This window comes from Numenius arquata, chromosome 1, assembly GCF_964106895.1.
Source record: "Numenius arquata chromosome 1, bNumArq3.hap1.1, whole genome shotgun sequence".
Classification (NCBI taxonomy): Eukaryota; Metazoa; Chordata; class Aves; order Charadriiformes; family Scolopacidae; genus Numenius; species Numenius arquata.
In genome coordinates this window covers 30,882,382-30,894,885 of record NC_133576.1, presented here as the reverse complement: position 1 = coordinate 30,894,885, position 12,504 = coordinate 30,882,382, and the positions used below count along the sequence as shown (strand labels likewise).

Genomic DNA, 12,504 nt, shown 5'->3' with positions numbered 1-12,504 from the left:
AAATAAGAGATGCACCTCAGTTCTTTTCTGGATCAAGGTCTTAATTTTCATCCTGTCTTAATCAAATGTGTCTGATGATCTTTGCTAACAGAAGTTTATATATCTAGGTGTTATCTCACAGTGGTGAAATAAAATTCTTACAAAAAATGCTTTTTAATATACTATTTAATTGTTAACATATATCTGTGGGTCTTCCAAAACTAATGGTTTTGGGCTTTTAGAGGCTAACTTAAACCAGTCTGTTAAAATTGGTACTGTGTCGTTAAAGGTGTGGATGCCAACGTGTGTGTCACTGTTTAGTCTTGACAGATAGGCCTCCACCCATCATCCTTCAAGGGCCAGTCAATCAGACACTGGCAGTGGATGGGACAGCTTTGCTGAAGTGCAAGGCAACGGGTGACCCCCTTCCGGTCATCAGCTGGTTAAAAGAGGGATTCACCTTCCTGGGCAGAGACCCTCGAACATCCATACAGGATCAGGGTACACTTCAGATTAAAACTCTGCGGGTGAGTAGTGCTAACAAAACAAGTAGTATATGGCTAGTGTTAAGCTGTTGGTGTGCGTCTCAAGCAGCTCTTCTGTTTTGCTGTCTGTTGTCTTCAAAATTAATTTAATTGTCTCTTTTACTATTAAATTCTCACCAAGTCTGTATCCTATTTCATTCTATGATGTTGTGTAGGCGGGGGGGGGGGGGGGGGGGGAGAAAAGCCAAACTAGCATCAAATATTACTATTAGAATTCCCTAAACATAGAATTGACATTTAAAATTTTAGTTATGTTGCAATAAAAAAAATAATTACTAACTAATAAAAAAACCTCCAACTAATAAAAAAATTAATTTTGAAGACAAACTAGCATCAAATATTTCTATTGGAATTCGCTAAACATAGCATTGATATTTACAATTTTACTTATGTTGCTATAAAGAAAACTGAGTTGGGGATACATAGACATACAAAAGGACAGACCTTCCTTATCTTTTCAGTTGGTCTTACCATGAAGCCACTGGCCAGTTGTCTCTGTTAAAAATTAGAGCAGTTCATTTTCAACACCTGATCATAGTTTTCCAAGGAGCTATTGTGCTGGCAAGTGATTTTGGAGTTCGTCAGGATTTGGCTGTGCACTTTCTCTGTCAATGAATCTTGGCAGTCTTGAGCTGGCTGATTTATTCCAATGTTACGCTCGCTGGAGATGTTTCATAAGACTGCGAACAGGAGAAGATATCTAATACTGTAACATATACGCAGACAGATTTCTATTCACAACGAAATGCCTATCATAATATTTACATTTTGACGCATAATAGGATATCTTAAAAGTACAAAGAAATCTTATAATATTCCAAATAGTATAATGCCAGATTTTGTTGATAAACATTGCATTACTAATCTTTGGGCTTTTAATTTTTTCCTTTCAAAGATAAAAATGCTTAGTTGTTTGTGTGTATGCGGACAAGCATTTATATGGAAAAATAGTAAGGTAAATGTAATTATTTGTCAAGAACTTAAAAACGATTTCAGAAACCATTTAATTTCATCAGCAGTAATTTCTGCTCTTAGCTTTGCCATCCAAAAAAATGTCAATAAACATAGCTACTGTGGACAATACATAAAGTGCAGTTTTGTTTTCTGATACCATCTCATCAGTGATCATAGATGAATTGTTAACTTCCTTGGAACAAAATGGAATTTATTAAAAAATTTATGCTAGCTTTCCTTGAGTAAACAATTTATCCTTCCTCCCTGGGCTGAAGGCAGGTTTAGGCCATGAAGGTTAATGCATTTTTCCTGTAGAGCTGGATTAAAGAGTGCGCTTGAATAGTCAAGATTCCCCAGTAGTGTTAGAAAGCAGCAATTAAAGGTGGAAGCTTAGTGATTTCAAACAAACTTTCAGGCATTAATGATGGGCTTCTGTGGAGTGTCCATGAGGCAGAAGCTCCTGGGATACCTGTCTGCATGCAGCTATGCAAACAATGAAATTGGTTCTGAATCGTGCCAGCGCATTAATCTCGCTATTAGAGGCAAAAGGTCTGTAAACGAAAGGAAAAAAAATTGCTTGCAAGGGGAGAAGAAAACAGTATTAGTAGTGAGTGTGGTTTGGAAAGACATGAAGCTTTTATTGATCCTTAAGTGGCTCATTCACTAGTAACCAATTTTCCTTAAAGGCTCAGAAAGATATTTTTTATAAACCCCTTGATTGCAGTAATGTGCACTGTTTGACTCAGCCTTAAGAAAAAAAAACCACACACAACCATAAAAACCAGATTTCTCATGTTCCTTGCAATTTTTATGAATTAAATATGGATTTAAATCTGGAGTGTTTCCTCAGCAAGGACTAGCAATGTTTCCGAAACAAAAAATGGCCATGAGATATGTCCGAGTACAGTTACATACTCAAGTTCAAAACAAATTCATATTTATCACCCACATGTCCTCAGCCATCTCCTCCACTCACAAATAATAATCACTATTGCAATCATAAAAGATTTCAAGATATGGGTAAAGATGAGCCACTACTATTTAAACCTTTGAGACCATCCTCTTCTCTTTGTGTGTGTAAATCCAGTTATTCAGGAGTCTGCAGCAGTTACGATGAACCATGGGCCACAGTCATACACATGAACCTAGTGATTTTTCTGATGAGGCAACCTTCCCATTTGCTCTGAGGAAGACAACTAAAAACTTACATATGTCACTCACTCAGTACCCTTTCAGATGGGACCACACTGCTGGAAAACTCCCTTCTGCTCTGTAAAATTGTACAACACCAGAATTAGACACCTGCACTAAGGAAGAAAACTGTTTATTTTACTGAATAGCAAAGATTTTCCATTCACCTCCCCTGTTGTTTTTCCATAGCACAAAAAAAGTATAAATAATTGAATTATCAATACACTATGTCTGTATCTAATCCATCCACAGTCTGGAAGTCAGATAATTCACCATGACTTGCAAGAGGCAGCATATCTCCAGCTTGCTTTATATGTTGAGTTTGCCTTCTGCAAGTTACTCTGTTGTGTATACCACATACTTCATTGAGTATGCCATACACCATCTGTCACGGTAGTACACAAATGAAGTTGAGAACCATAGCCTTAAGAAATATTCTTCATTATCACATAATGAAGAATTATATATTTAATAAAAGCTCAGAAGCAGCAAAATAAAACACTACTTCAGAATACAATAAGGCGCTATCCTCTGAAAAATCTGTCTCCTTTCAAGAGTCTTTCTCATTTCGTTAGCAGTTCCTCTATATTTTGAGTCTCTGAGGCATTGTCAGGGTGGTTTAATTATTACTTGTATTTCACAGCAAAAGCACCTCTTAAAATGCAAGTCATGGTCATTCAGACTCTTGAACTGACATTAACCAGTTGCTTCCTGCCCCTAAGAATGGTACACTGCAGTCCCAGTGTATCTAAGAAAATACCAACAAAATTCAAACATGACCAAGTTAAAAATCAATTACATTATATATTAACAAGTAATCTAAAGGGCATCTCACTTATTTGCCTTGACACTCTTCTTGAAGAGTGGGGTATAAGCACTTTTGCTATTGTGCCAATCTGCATTTAGCAGAACACTCATTACAATTCCTTAAAGTCCAATAAAGCTTCTTGGATGCAGTCCTATTTCCGTCAAGTCATCTGATGTTGAATATAATTCTTCTCTTTTATCACTAGAGTCAGCACTCTCCCTCTTCTGCTTCCATCTCCAGATTACCATGCTTTATACATAGCAGTAGGAGAGCCTCTATATGTTTTGTGCTTTGTAAAGTTACCATTTTCCACCCATCTCTTTAGTCTTCACTGGTTCCTGTCTCAGAAATCTTGCTTTAAATTTAAGTAAGGAATAGCAAAGCACTTGACAAATTTTCCGGTAGAGCAATTTAGACATCAATGAGATTAATATTTACAATATAATTCAAAATGGTTTCCCCAAATAAATTTTAAATATATGAACTGACAAGGGAATCACAACAGTTTTAAACAAATTCTTTTTTTTTTTGGCTACCAAAGTGCCTGAAATTGCAAACCTGAAATAAAATCCTATGTGAAACAGAAGAAAGGTAAGCCTGGTGTAGGATCTGATTTAACTTTGCTATTTGAAAATGGCTTGGAGGACTGTCTGTGTAGAGAGAACCACTATTAAGTCTCAGCAACAGTATTTGTATGTGTGGTGGCCTTTATAAAATGACTTCATTTGACATAAGAGTCTAAGATGATGTAACAGATTTCCTGGCACTGGAGACTCTATATCTGGGTCATCATGGGATAATGAATGGTGAGATTTTTATCCTCTAAGAAGTTAATTGCTGTTATATTGTTACCTGATTTCACCTGCATTTGTTGTAAACAATACAAAGATTGACTGTCTAAAACATCCCTTCTGTAGTGCTTACATGCTGTACTGGTACCATTAAAATATAAAAATTACAATTAGAAAAATATTATTATAGTTCTCTGAAAGTAAGCCACCATTAAATGATTGTTTGAAAATGTCTGATGCCCTCTAGTCTGGTGTAAAATGTGGGCTAAATCCTTCTTATCAAGAAACACTGAGAAGAGAAAATTAGAGTAAATGCTGTCAGCTGATTCTAAAAGGTTGTTAAAACTGCCCTTAACTGTTTTTTACATCTAGTTGTCTGATACTGGGACTTACACTTGCGTTGCTACAAGTTCCAGTGGGGAGACATCTTGGAGTGCTGTGCTGGAGGTGACAGGTAAGCAATGGCCAGGGGCTAGTTTCCAGTTGGCACAAAATGAAAGTGTAGACTGTATTGGAGCAATCTGAGTCAAGTAATCTGTTCTAGAAATTCTGGGATTGAGATGGAGGAGTTGTAGGTGGGAAGGCTGGGTTCCTTTACATGTCTTGAATTTCATTGCTATTATCTTAAAATGCCTATTGATATTGCAACAATTTGTATTTGTCACCAGTGCCAACGACATACTATAACTATTCTAAACAGAGGTATTAATAAACTGTGAATTCAATGAATCATTGACTTGGGCAAGAAAAATATTATGCCTACACAGAGGCCCTGTCAAAATCCAATGTGCTCTCTGTGAGTACTGGAGTTGATTTGGACAGAGGAACTTTCTCAGCCTTCTAATAACTAAGGTTTTGGTATGTTATGTAAATTTCAGCAAAGCTGGTCTTTTTTGTTATTCTTTCTTTTCTTTTTTAATATATTTATATATAACCTTTTGAGTTTTGTGGTTTTTTTCTTTCAGTATGTACCTAAAAAACGATAGCTCTTCATCCAAAAATATATGTGGTAATGCAATTGTTGACAGTTCTTTACAGATTAAGAACATTGGTTATGCTGATTTTGCAGAAGTTTGGCATCTTCTGCAATCTTCTACTTTGATCAAATTTATACATCAAGGATAAAAAGTAATTGGTTTGTATTTGCCCCTAACAGAATCCGGTGGAGCAACAGTCAGTAAAAATTATGATATAAATGACCTCCCTGGGCCACCATCCAAACCTCAGGTTACTGATGTTACTAAGAACAGCGTCACCCTGTCCTGGCAACCAGGGACCCCTGGAAGCCTACCAGCTAGTGCATATATCATTGAGGCTTTTAGGTATGTGAATTATTCCACTTTTAATCTCCTTCCTTTCTAATTTTGCTTGAGCCCTGGTACCAGCTGTTCTCTTGGTATTGTGGTGTTCTTTAGGACTCTACACATATCACTAGAAGTTCATTAAAAGGCTCAACTCCTATTGCAGGCATTGATTCTTTTTTTTTTTTTTTTAATTTGTCACTTTTTTCTAAGTGATTAATTAAAGGAGCATCTAACTATTTCTTCAGGTCAACAGGAATATAACAGGACAATGCAGTCATTGTTTGTTACTTTTTCCTTAGCATTGATGATCAGTGAGAGTCTCCTGTGGGAATGCTGCAGGTCAAATAATTTGGGCCAGTGGTATCTTGACTATCATAGTACAAATAATCTGAAAATAAATGGGTAATCCTGAAGCCTCTCTGCATACTTTAATTCCTGTTCTTGTTAAAGCAGCACATATTAAAGAGTCAAACCACTTTACATTTCTATCTTTTACTGTTTTAGACAGATTAAAACTTTTAACTGAAAAGGCAAGTATTGATAATTTAGGATTTCATCCTGCAGCCTGAGGCTGAACAGAATCCAGCTGCTCCCTTCCACACAGCAGCAATTAATAAATATATGGTACGTGAGAACTCCTGGGCTCCAATTCAGCAAGTTTGTTTAAGCATGGGCTACCTCTCACATGCATCAGTACTACACGCTTTGACTTAAAAATATGCATATTCTTAAATGTTTTCCTTAATAAAGATGTTCAACAAATGACAAATAATTTAGGTCATATTTTAATTAAAATACATGCAAGAATTTGTCAAAATAGTATGCATGCAAATCTAAGGACATATAGTGATAATGCTTCATCTTGCTATGTTAATATGCAAAGAACATTACTGTATGTACAGGTTGTTGATTTTGTTCTGGAACTTACCCTTTATGCATTACATGTATAAAACAACTGAAACAACATGAAACCCATAGCTTTCCATTTTCTTTTTCCTTTTAATATATTTAAAGACTTTTTTTTTATCAGTGCAATACATCAAAGCACAATAAAATAAAATTTTCTTTTAAACTTCTGTGATATTTCACCCTAGTTAAGCTTTAATGGCATCCTTTCAATAACTTTAACAAGAGCCAGACATTTTCATTAAAAGCTGTTTTAACAATCACACTTGAAATCTCTTCATACAGTGGATTGTAATCTAATTATAATGTCCAATGGAAAATGTAGTGACAGAAAAAATATTCATATGCTTTTCTTCATTTACAAGCATGTTGTCAGAAGGTTTTTTTGTAACTTTAAGTATGAATTTAGTTCAAGGAGAATACTTTTCTTCCAATGACAATTTATTGGCATAATTTACTTAGCAGTATAGAAAATTATTCTTTTAACAGGATTTTCTTTTCTAAGGTTTATGTTCAAGAGTGCCCCATTTATCATTCGAACTTACTTTACAGCTTTCAATACTTTCCTTTTGCAGGTATTTATTTTAGAGAGATAGCAAAAGCTTTTGCTTCTGTTGAAAGGAGAAACACTTGACAGTTGTGTTATTTTTTTTATCCCATCTGGATGAGTTAACTGAAACAATTTTTTTAATCATTATTTTTACCCTGCTTTACTACTTTTTTTTCCGTGTATTTATTCTTGATATGGGGTTACAAAAGTAGGTCCTTTCACTACTTTATTTTTCTCTTGAATTAGCCTATAATATTCAACCCTCTTCTCATTGCAGTCAGTCTGTGAGCAATAGTTGGCAAACAGTGGCTAACCATGTGAAGACCACTCTCTACACTGTGAGAGGACTGCGCCCCAATACAATCTACCTGTTTATGGTGAGAGCTATCAATTCACAAGGTCTGAGTGATCCCAGCCCTATGTCAGATCCTGTCCGAACACAAGGTAATAGTAATTATTAAGGCTTACATGCTTGAGCTAAAATAAAAAGAAGGAACTGAGAACAGTAGTTCAGTTTGGCCATTTGGTTTTAGCACTCTGACTGAAGGTATCATGAATTGAGCTTAACCAATAAAGATAAAAAACACTCCAATGTTTGCTGCATCAATTTGCAGTTCAGGAGAGATAGGTTAGCTCTTTAATTCTTTGTACATTGTATACCTGTAGGTTCACAGTTCACTTAGACTTGGTGTACTCCTTGATGCCTAGTTTCTGTTGAAAGTAATGCAATTTACCCAAGCTTTTCTGAAAAGTGCTCTGAATGCTGTGCTCTCCTCAGTATTATTTTATCTCCATATCCTTCCTTCTTCTCCATTATAAATAAATGGTTTGGGTTGGAAGGGACCTTAAAGATCACCTAGTTCCAACACCCCTGCCATGGGCAGGGAAACCTCCCACTAGACCAGGTTGCTCAAAGCTCCCTCCAAACTGGCCTTGAACACTTCCAGGAATGGGGCATCCACAACTTCCCTGGGCAACCTGTGCCAGTGTTTCACCACCCTCACAGTAAAGAATTTCTTCCTAATATCTAATCTAAATCTCCCCTCTTTCAGTTTATCATAGAATCATAGAATGGTTAGAGTTGGAAGGGACCTTAAAGATGATCGAGTTCCAACCCCCCTGCCATGGGCAGGGACACCTCCCACTAGAGCAGGTTGTTCAAAGCCCCATCCAGCCTGGTCTTGAACACTTCCAGGGATGGGGCATCCACAACTTCCCTGGGCAACCTGTTCCAGTGCTTCACTACCCTTACAGTAAAGAATTTCCTCCTAATATCTAATCTAAATCTCCCCTCTTCCAATTTAAAACCATTACCCCTTGTCCTGTCACTGCATCTCCTGACAAAGAGTCCCTCTCTGGCTCTCCTGTAGGCTCCCTTCAGATATTGGAAGGCTGCTATGAGGTCTCCCCGGAGCCTTCTCTTCTCCAGGCTGAACAACCCCAGCTCTCTCAGCCTGTCTTCATAGGGGAGGTGCTCCATCCCTCTGATAATATAAATATATATTATAATAATAGAATATAAATAATATAATAAAATAATATATAATATATAATAATTAATATAACATAAATATATATTATTATAATAGAATATACGTATATAAATAAATCTAGTAACAAGTGCTTATGACAGACAGACACTGTGCTTAGCATTAGCTTTAATCAAAAAATTGCACAAGATACCTGAATTGATTAATCTAGTCCAACATTTGGGCAGAGAAGTCGTGTAAATTAAGTCATCTGCATGCTAAGAATATTTTGAAGTTATTCTGAGGAAAGTGTGTGTCTTCTATTTATATATCTAGATTTCTGAATTCTTTATATTAATCCACTGCATAAACAAAGAGGGGGAAGGCTGAAGTGAAATACCTCATTTATAGGGTGGTGATGTAATTGATAGCTGTGATCCTCCATTGCTATTGAATTGAATATTGAATTTTGTTCACATTACATCAAGCACTAACCGCATATAACTGCCACAAGTAAATTTCTCTTCACAGCATGGATTTTTTTGGCGTTGACAACACATTGCTTGAATACTTCATTGAAGAGTGTAGTTCTGTGTTAAACAGGTTGGAATACAGGAATTAATAATTTTTTCGAATAATAATTTTTTCAAGTCCAAAGTAATAGCTTCCTTCTCTCACAGTTAATCTAGAATGAGATCCCCTGTTTATGGAAGTTACAAAAGTGTGTGTGGAGAGTGCATCCTGTGTCAGCCTCCAGCATGTGTAAGGGGTTTGGTTCCTTTGCTGGTCCTAGGTGGAAAGAGAGAAACAAGAGTAGGGTGGTATTTCTTTATCACATAACCATCACACCCAGCCTCTCTCATCCCAGTCTGTTCCTGAATAAAGCTGTCCTTAATAATAACGCCCTCAAAATAGTAATTATTGCTGTAAACAGAGAAACAGAGCTGCTTTCTGAAAAGCTGAAGAAGTGGGTTGGGCAGGGATTTCATGGCTTTAATATCCACAGAGTATCACAAGTTTTCTTCTCTTTCTTACTCTCCCACTATTATAGGGTGACTCACGCTTTTCGTTGCACCAGCCTTTTAGTCTGCATAACTTATCACCTAGTTAAAAAAACAACTTTGTTTGGCATTTGAGTGTCAAGTATAGACTTTTTATCTGACATACTGACAAGCAATTTGATTTCAGTAAAAACATGTCTTTTAATTAGCTACAGCATGTGTTGCAGCTTCCATTTCCAGAAGCTGTTTAGCAGTCAAGCACACTGAGACATGTAGAGGATTTATAGCTTCTTTGCAAGCCTGCAGTTTAATAGAATTAAATCATAAAATCAATTGAAAATTAACATAATGTTTTGATGTGATTTCTAATTATGCCTGAATTCAATTCAGGCTCACAGAGGAAGCTGACACACAGTAGAAAGCCTATTCACAGTGGCCATGGAGGAATTAAAAAGCAACTATAATAGTGCTATATAATATTACCTTGCAACAGGTGTCTGTGGTAGCTTTAATAGCTAAGCATTTAATTTCCTGGTATTAAGTATAGCAAATACAAGTAATAGGATTTTATACATATTTTCACCAGTGGACTACAAGTAGACAATCAGGCACTTTCAAAAGGTTTACCTTATATGACATATCAAATAAGAACAGAGAAATCAGTAATTACTAATTCTTAGTAATTACTAATTTCTTAGTAAATCCTAAGAAAGGAGTTGATTTCTTGCTTGGATTATTAACAGACCAAGCCATATATTAAAAAACACGTTAAAGGTACTATATATAATTCTGTCACTGGAATTTACATTACTAGCAACTCATAGGAAGTTCAGTAGAGTCTGTTAAAAGAGAGGTTAGAGAAAATATATAACCTATTTAATTTTAGACACCTTTAAATTGGGATCAGAATATAGCTTCTTGAGCCAGTTTTGCCTGAGCCGTGATTTTATTATTCCAGTATTTGATTATATCCTTAGAGAGAGACCAAATACTTTTCAGCCAGGAGTCTCCTAGTAATGTGAAAATGACATTACAAGACTAGGATTACACTGTGAAAATCACATATGCATGTATTTCCAAGTGTACATATCAGAAAACAGAATTCCACATATACATCTTGATACTAATTTCTTATTGTTATTAGCCCATGTTGCTCCCTTACTTTTGGACCTATGTCACATTAAAATGATGAAATGCAGTTCATACAAACACACTGTGGGGAAACGTCTTTTCTCCTGAGGGAATATAGGTATTTTGTTGGTTGTATACCACAGGATAACTTAACCCAAAATGTAGCCATGGGTAGCTGTAGGTATTTTGTACCAAGGTTCATAGCTTTTTGTGGATAACAGCATAAATTATCATCATGTAAACCAGTCTGAGTTGCTGTCTTACAGATTTATTTTATTATATCTCTCTGTATCTTGGACACTTTGAATAGGCATAATTTGCTAGATAAGCTCCTTCAATAACATCCGTATTTGGATTATATTCCCTTTGGAGATTCATGGAGCCATTTTCATTTGAATATCAATAGAAGCCTGTGGCAATGTTGTTTATTGCTGGCTCAGAACTCATAATTCATAATCCAGAATTATGAAGCTGAAATATTGATGATCAAAAACTTTCTTTCAAAATCTGGAGGCATGTGATTCAAACTCATTTGTTATCTTTAAATTTTTCATTTTTAAGAGCACTATTATTTCTTCTTAATAATATTTAGAAGATAGAAAGATATCACATGCTGCATACTCCCATATCTAAGACCATCAGAGGGGGAAAAAACCCTTTTATGTATGTATTCTTTTTGCAAGGACATGATGTTGATCCAAAAAGAGGGAAAGTGGCTTTGGCAAGTGAATCCCATGGCAAAACCAAGCAGAATTCACGGATGCCTAGACAGGCAAGACCATAATGTATCAGGTGCTTATGTTCCAAATCCTCTCTTCTGGAAAAATTACAAGCAAATTCCAGCAGAAATAATCAGTATGTGTGTTTCTAACAGATATTATGCAAACCACATAGACAACTGACATAGTAAGGGCATCTGTAACTGTTGAGCAAGAATGGTGGTGTAAGATCCTTGAAGGATCTGTTGAATGGATCCAGACTTCACTGACTGCCAGAGGTTGGAGGGAAGGAATATACTATGGTGATATATTAGCTAGGTGATAGCTGTAGCCCAACATTCTTCTTTGGTGCAATGTAGCTGAAAATTATGATTTTTAGAAGCTATCACTAAAAAGACATTTTGCACATCTCTTCATTTTCTGACACATATTTTGTTTTTTCAGTTCCTATTTAGCAAAGATAATAGACCTTAATTCAATTTAACACTGTTATAACCCAAATGTGATCCCTAGGGTCTAAGTACTAAGGCCACATGTGGTGCTGGAGATGGAGTCACATTTTTCCATAGATGTATATTAAGTGATCAAATTCCTTCAGATTTTGACTAGAAGAAATAATTTCTCCACACAGTTTGAAGGAATTTTTGACATAATCTTGAAGAGTCATTTTTTGTGGTAGAGAGTTTTTGCTGGCCTTTTCTTGGATCAGAATTAGTTTGGCTTCATAAATTAATTCTTTTTTCATATTTCACTAGATTTCATTATCTATATCTGTAAAGGGAAAAATTGCTTTGCAGAAGAAAATGCTATTTTTAGTGTTTGGTTTCTTGTGTGTGTGGCATGTGGGGATGGGAAGCTTAGTGGAAGTTTGGAAACATATAATGACTTAATGTCATGTATGGTCTAAAAAAATTTAAAAAAAACCCAATGAACCTGTTGATTTTCTTCAGTTATACTAACCAATTTGGTTCCAGACATCTGGGCAACATTATTATTACCCGAGTATTTTGCAACTCATGAATATTGTGCCCCTCTCATCACATTCTTACCGTTCTCAGTTCTTATAAGACTGAGAAGACTTTGTCATCAAGACTGATTACTCATTTAAAAATCTTTGTATTTTATTATTTCCTAAGCAGCTAAAAGTGAATGGTTT

General features: G+C 35.8%; 1 protein-coding gene across 1 annotated transcript in view; it reads left to right on the top strand.

Moving 5' to 3' along the window:
• Positions 1-12,504, top strand: part of ROBO2 (roundabout guidance receptor 2) — a 440,334-nt gene that overhangs the window by 375,359 nt on the left and 52,471 nt on the right. The window contains exons 10-13 of the mRNA XM_074148172.1: positions 301-506; positions 4,641-4,722; positions 5,425-5,590; positions 7,306-7,472. Coding sequence (XP_074004273.1) covers positions 301-506; positions 4,641-4,722; positions 5,425-5,590; positions 7,306-7,472 — 621 coding nt within the window. The remainder of the gene's footprint in view (positions 1-300; positions 507-4,640; positions 4,723-5,424; positions 5,591-7,305; positions 7,473-12,504) is intronic.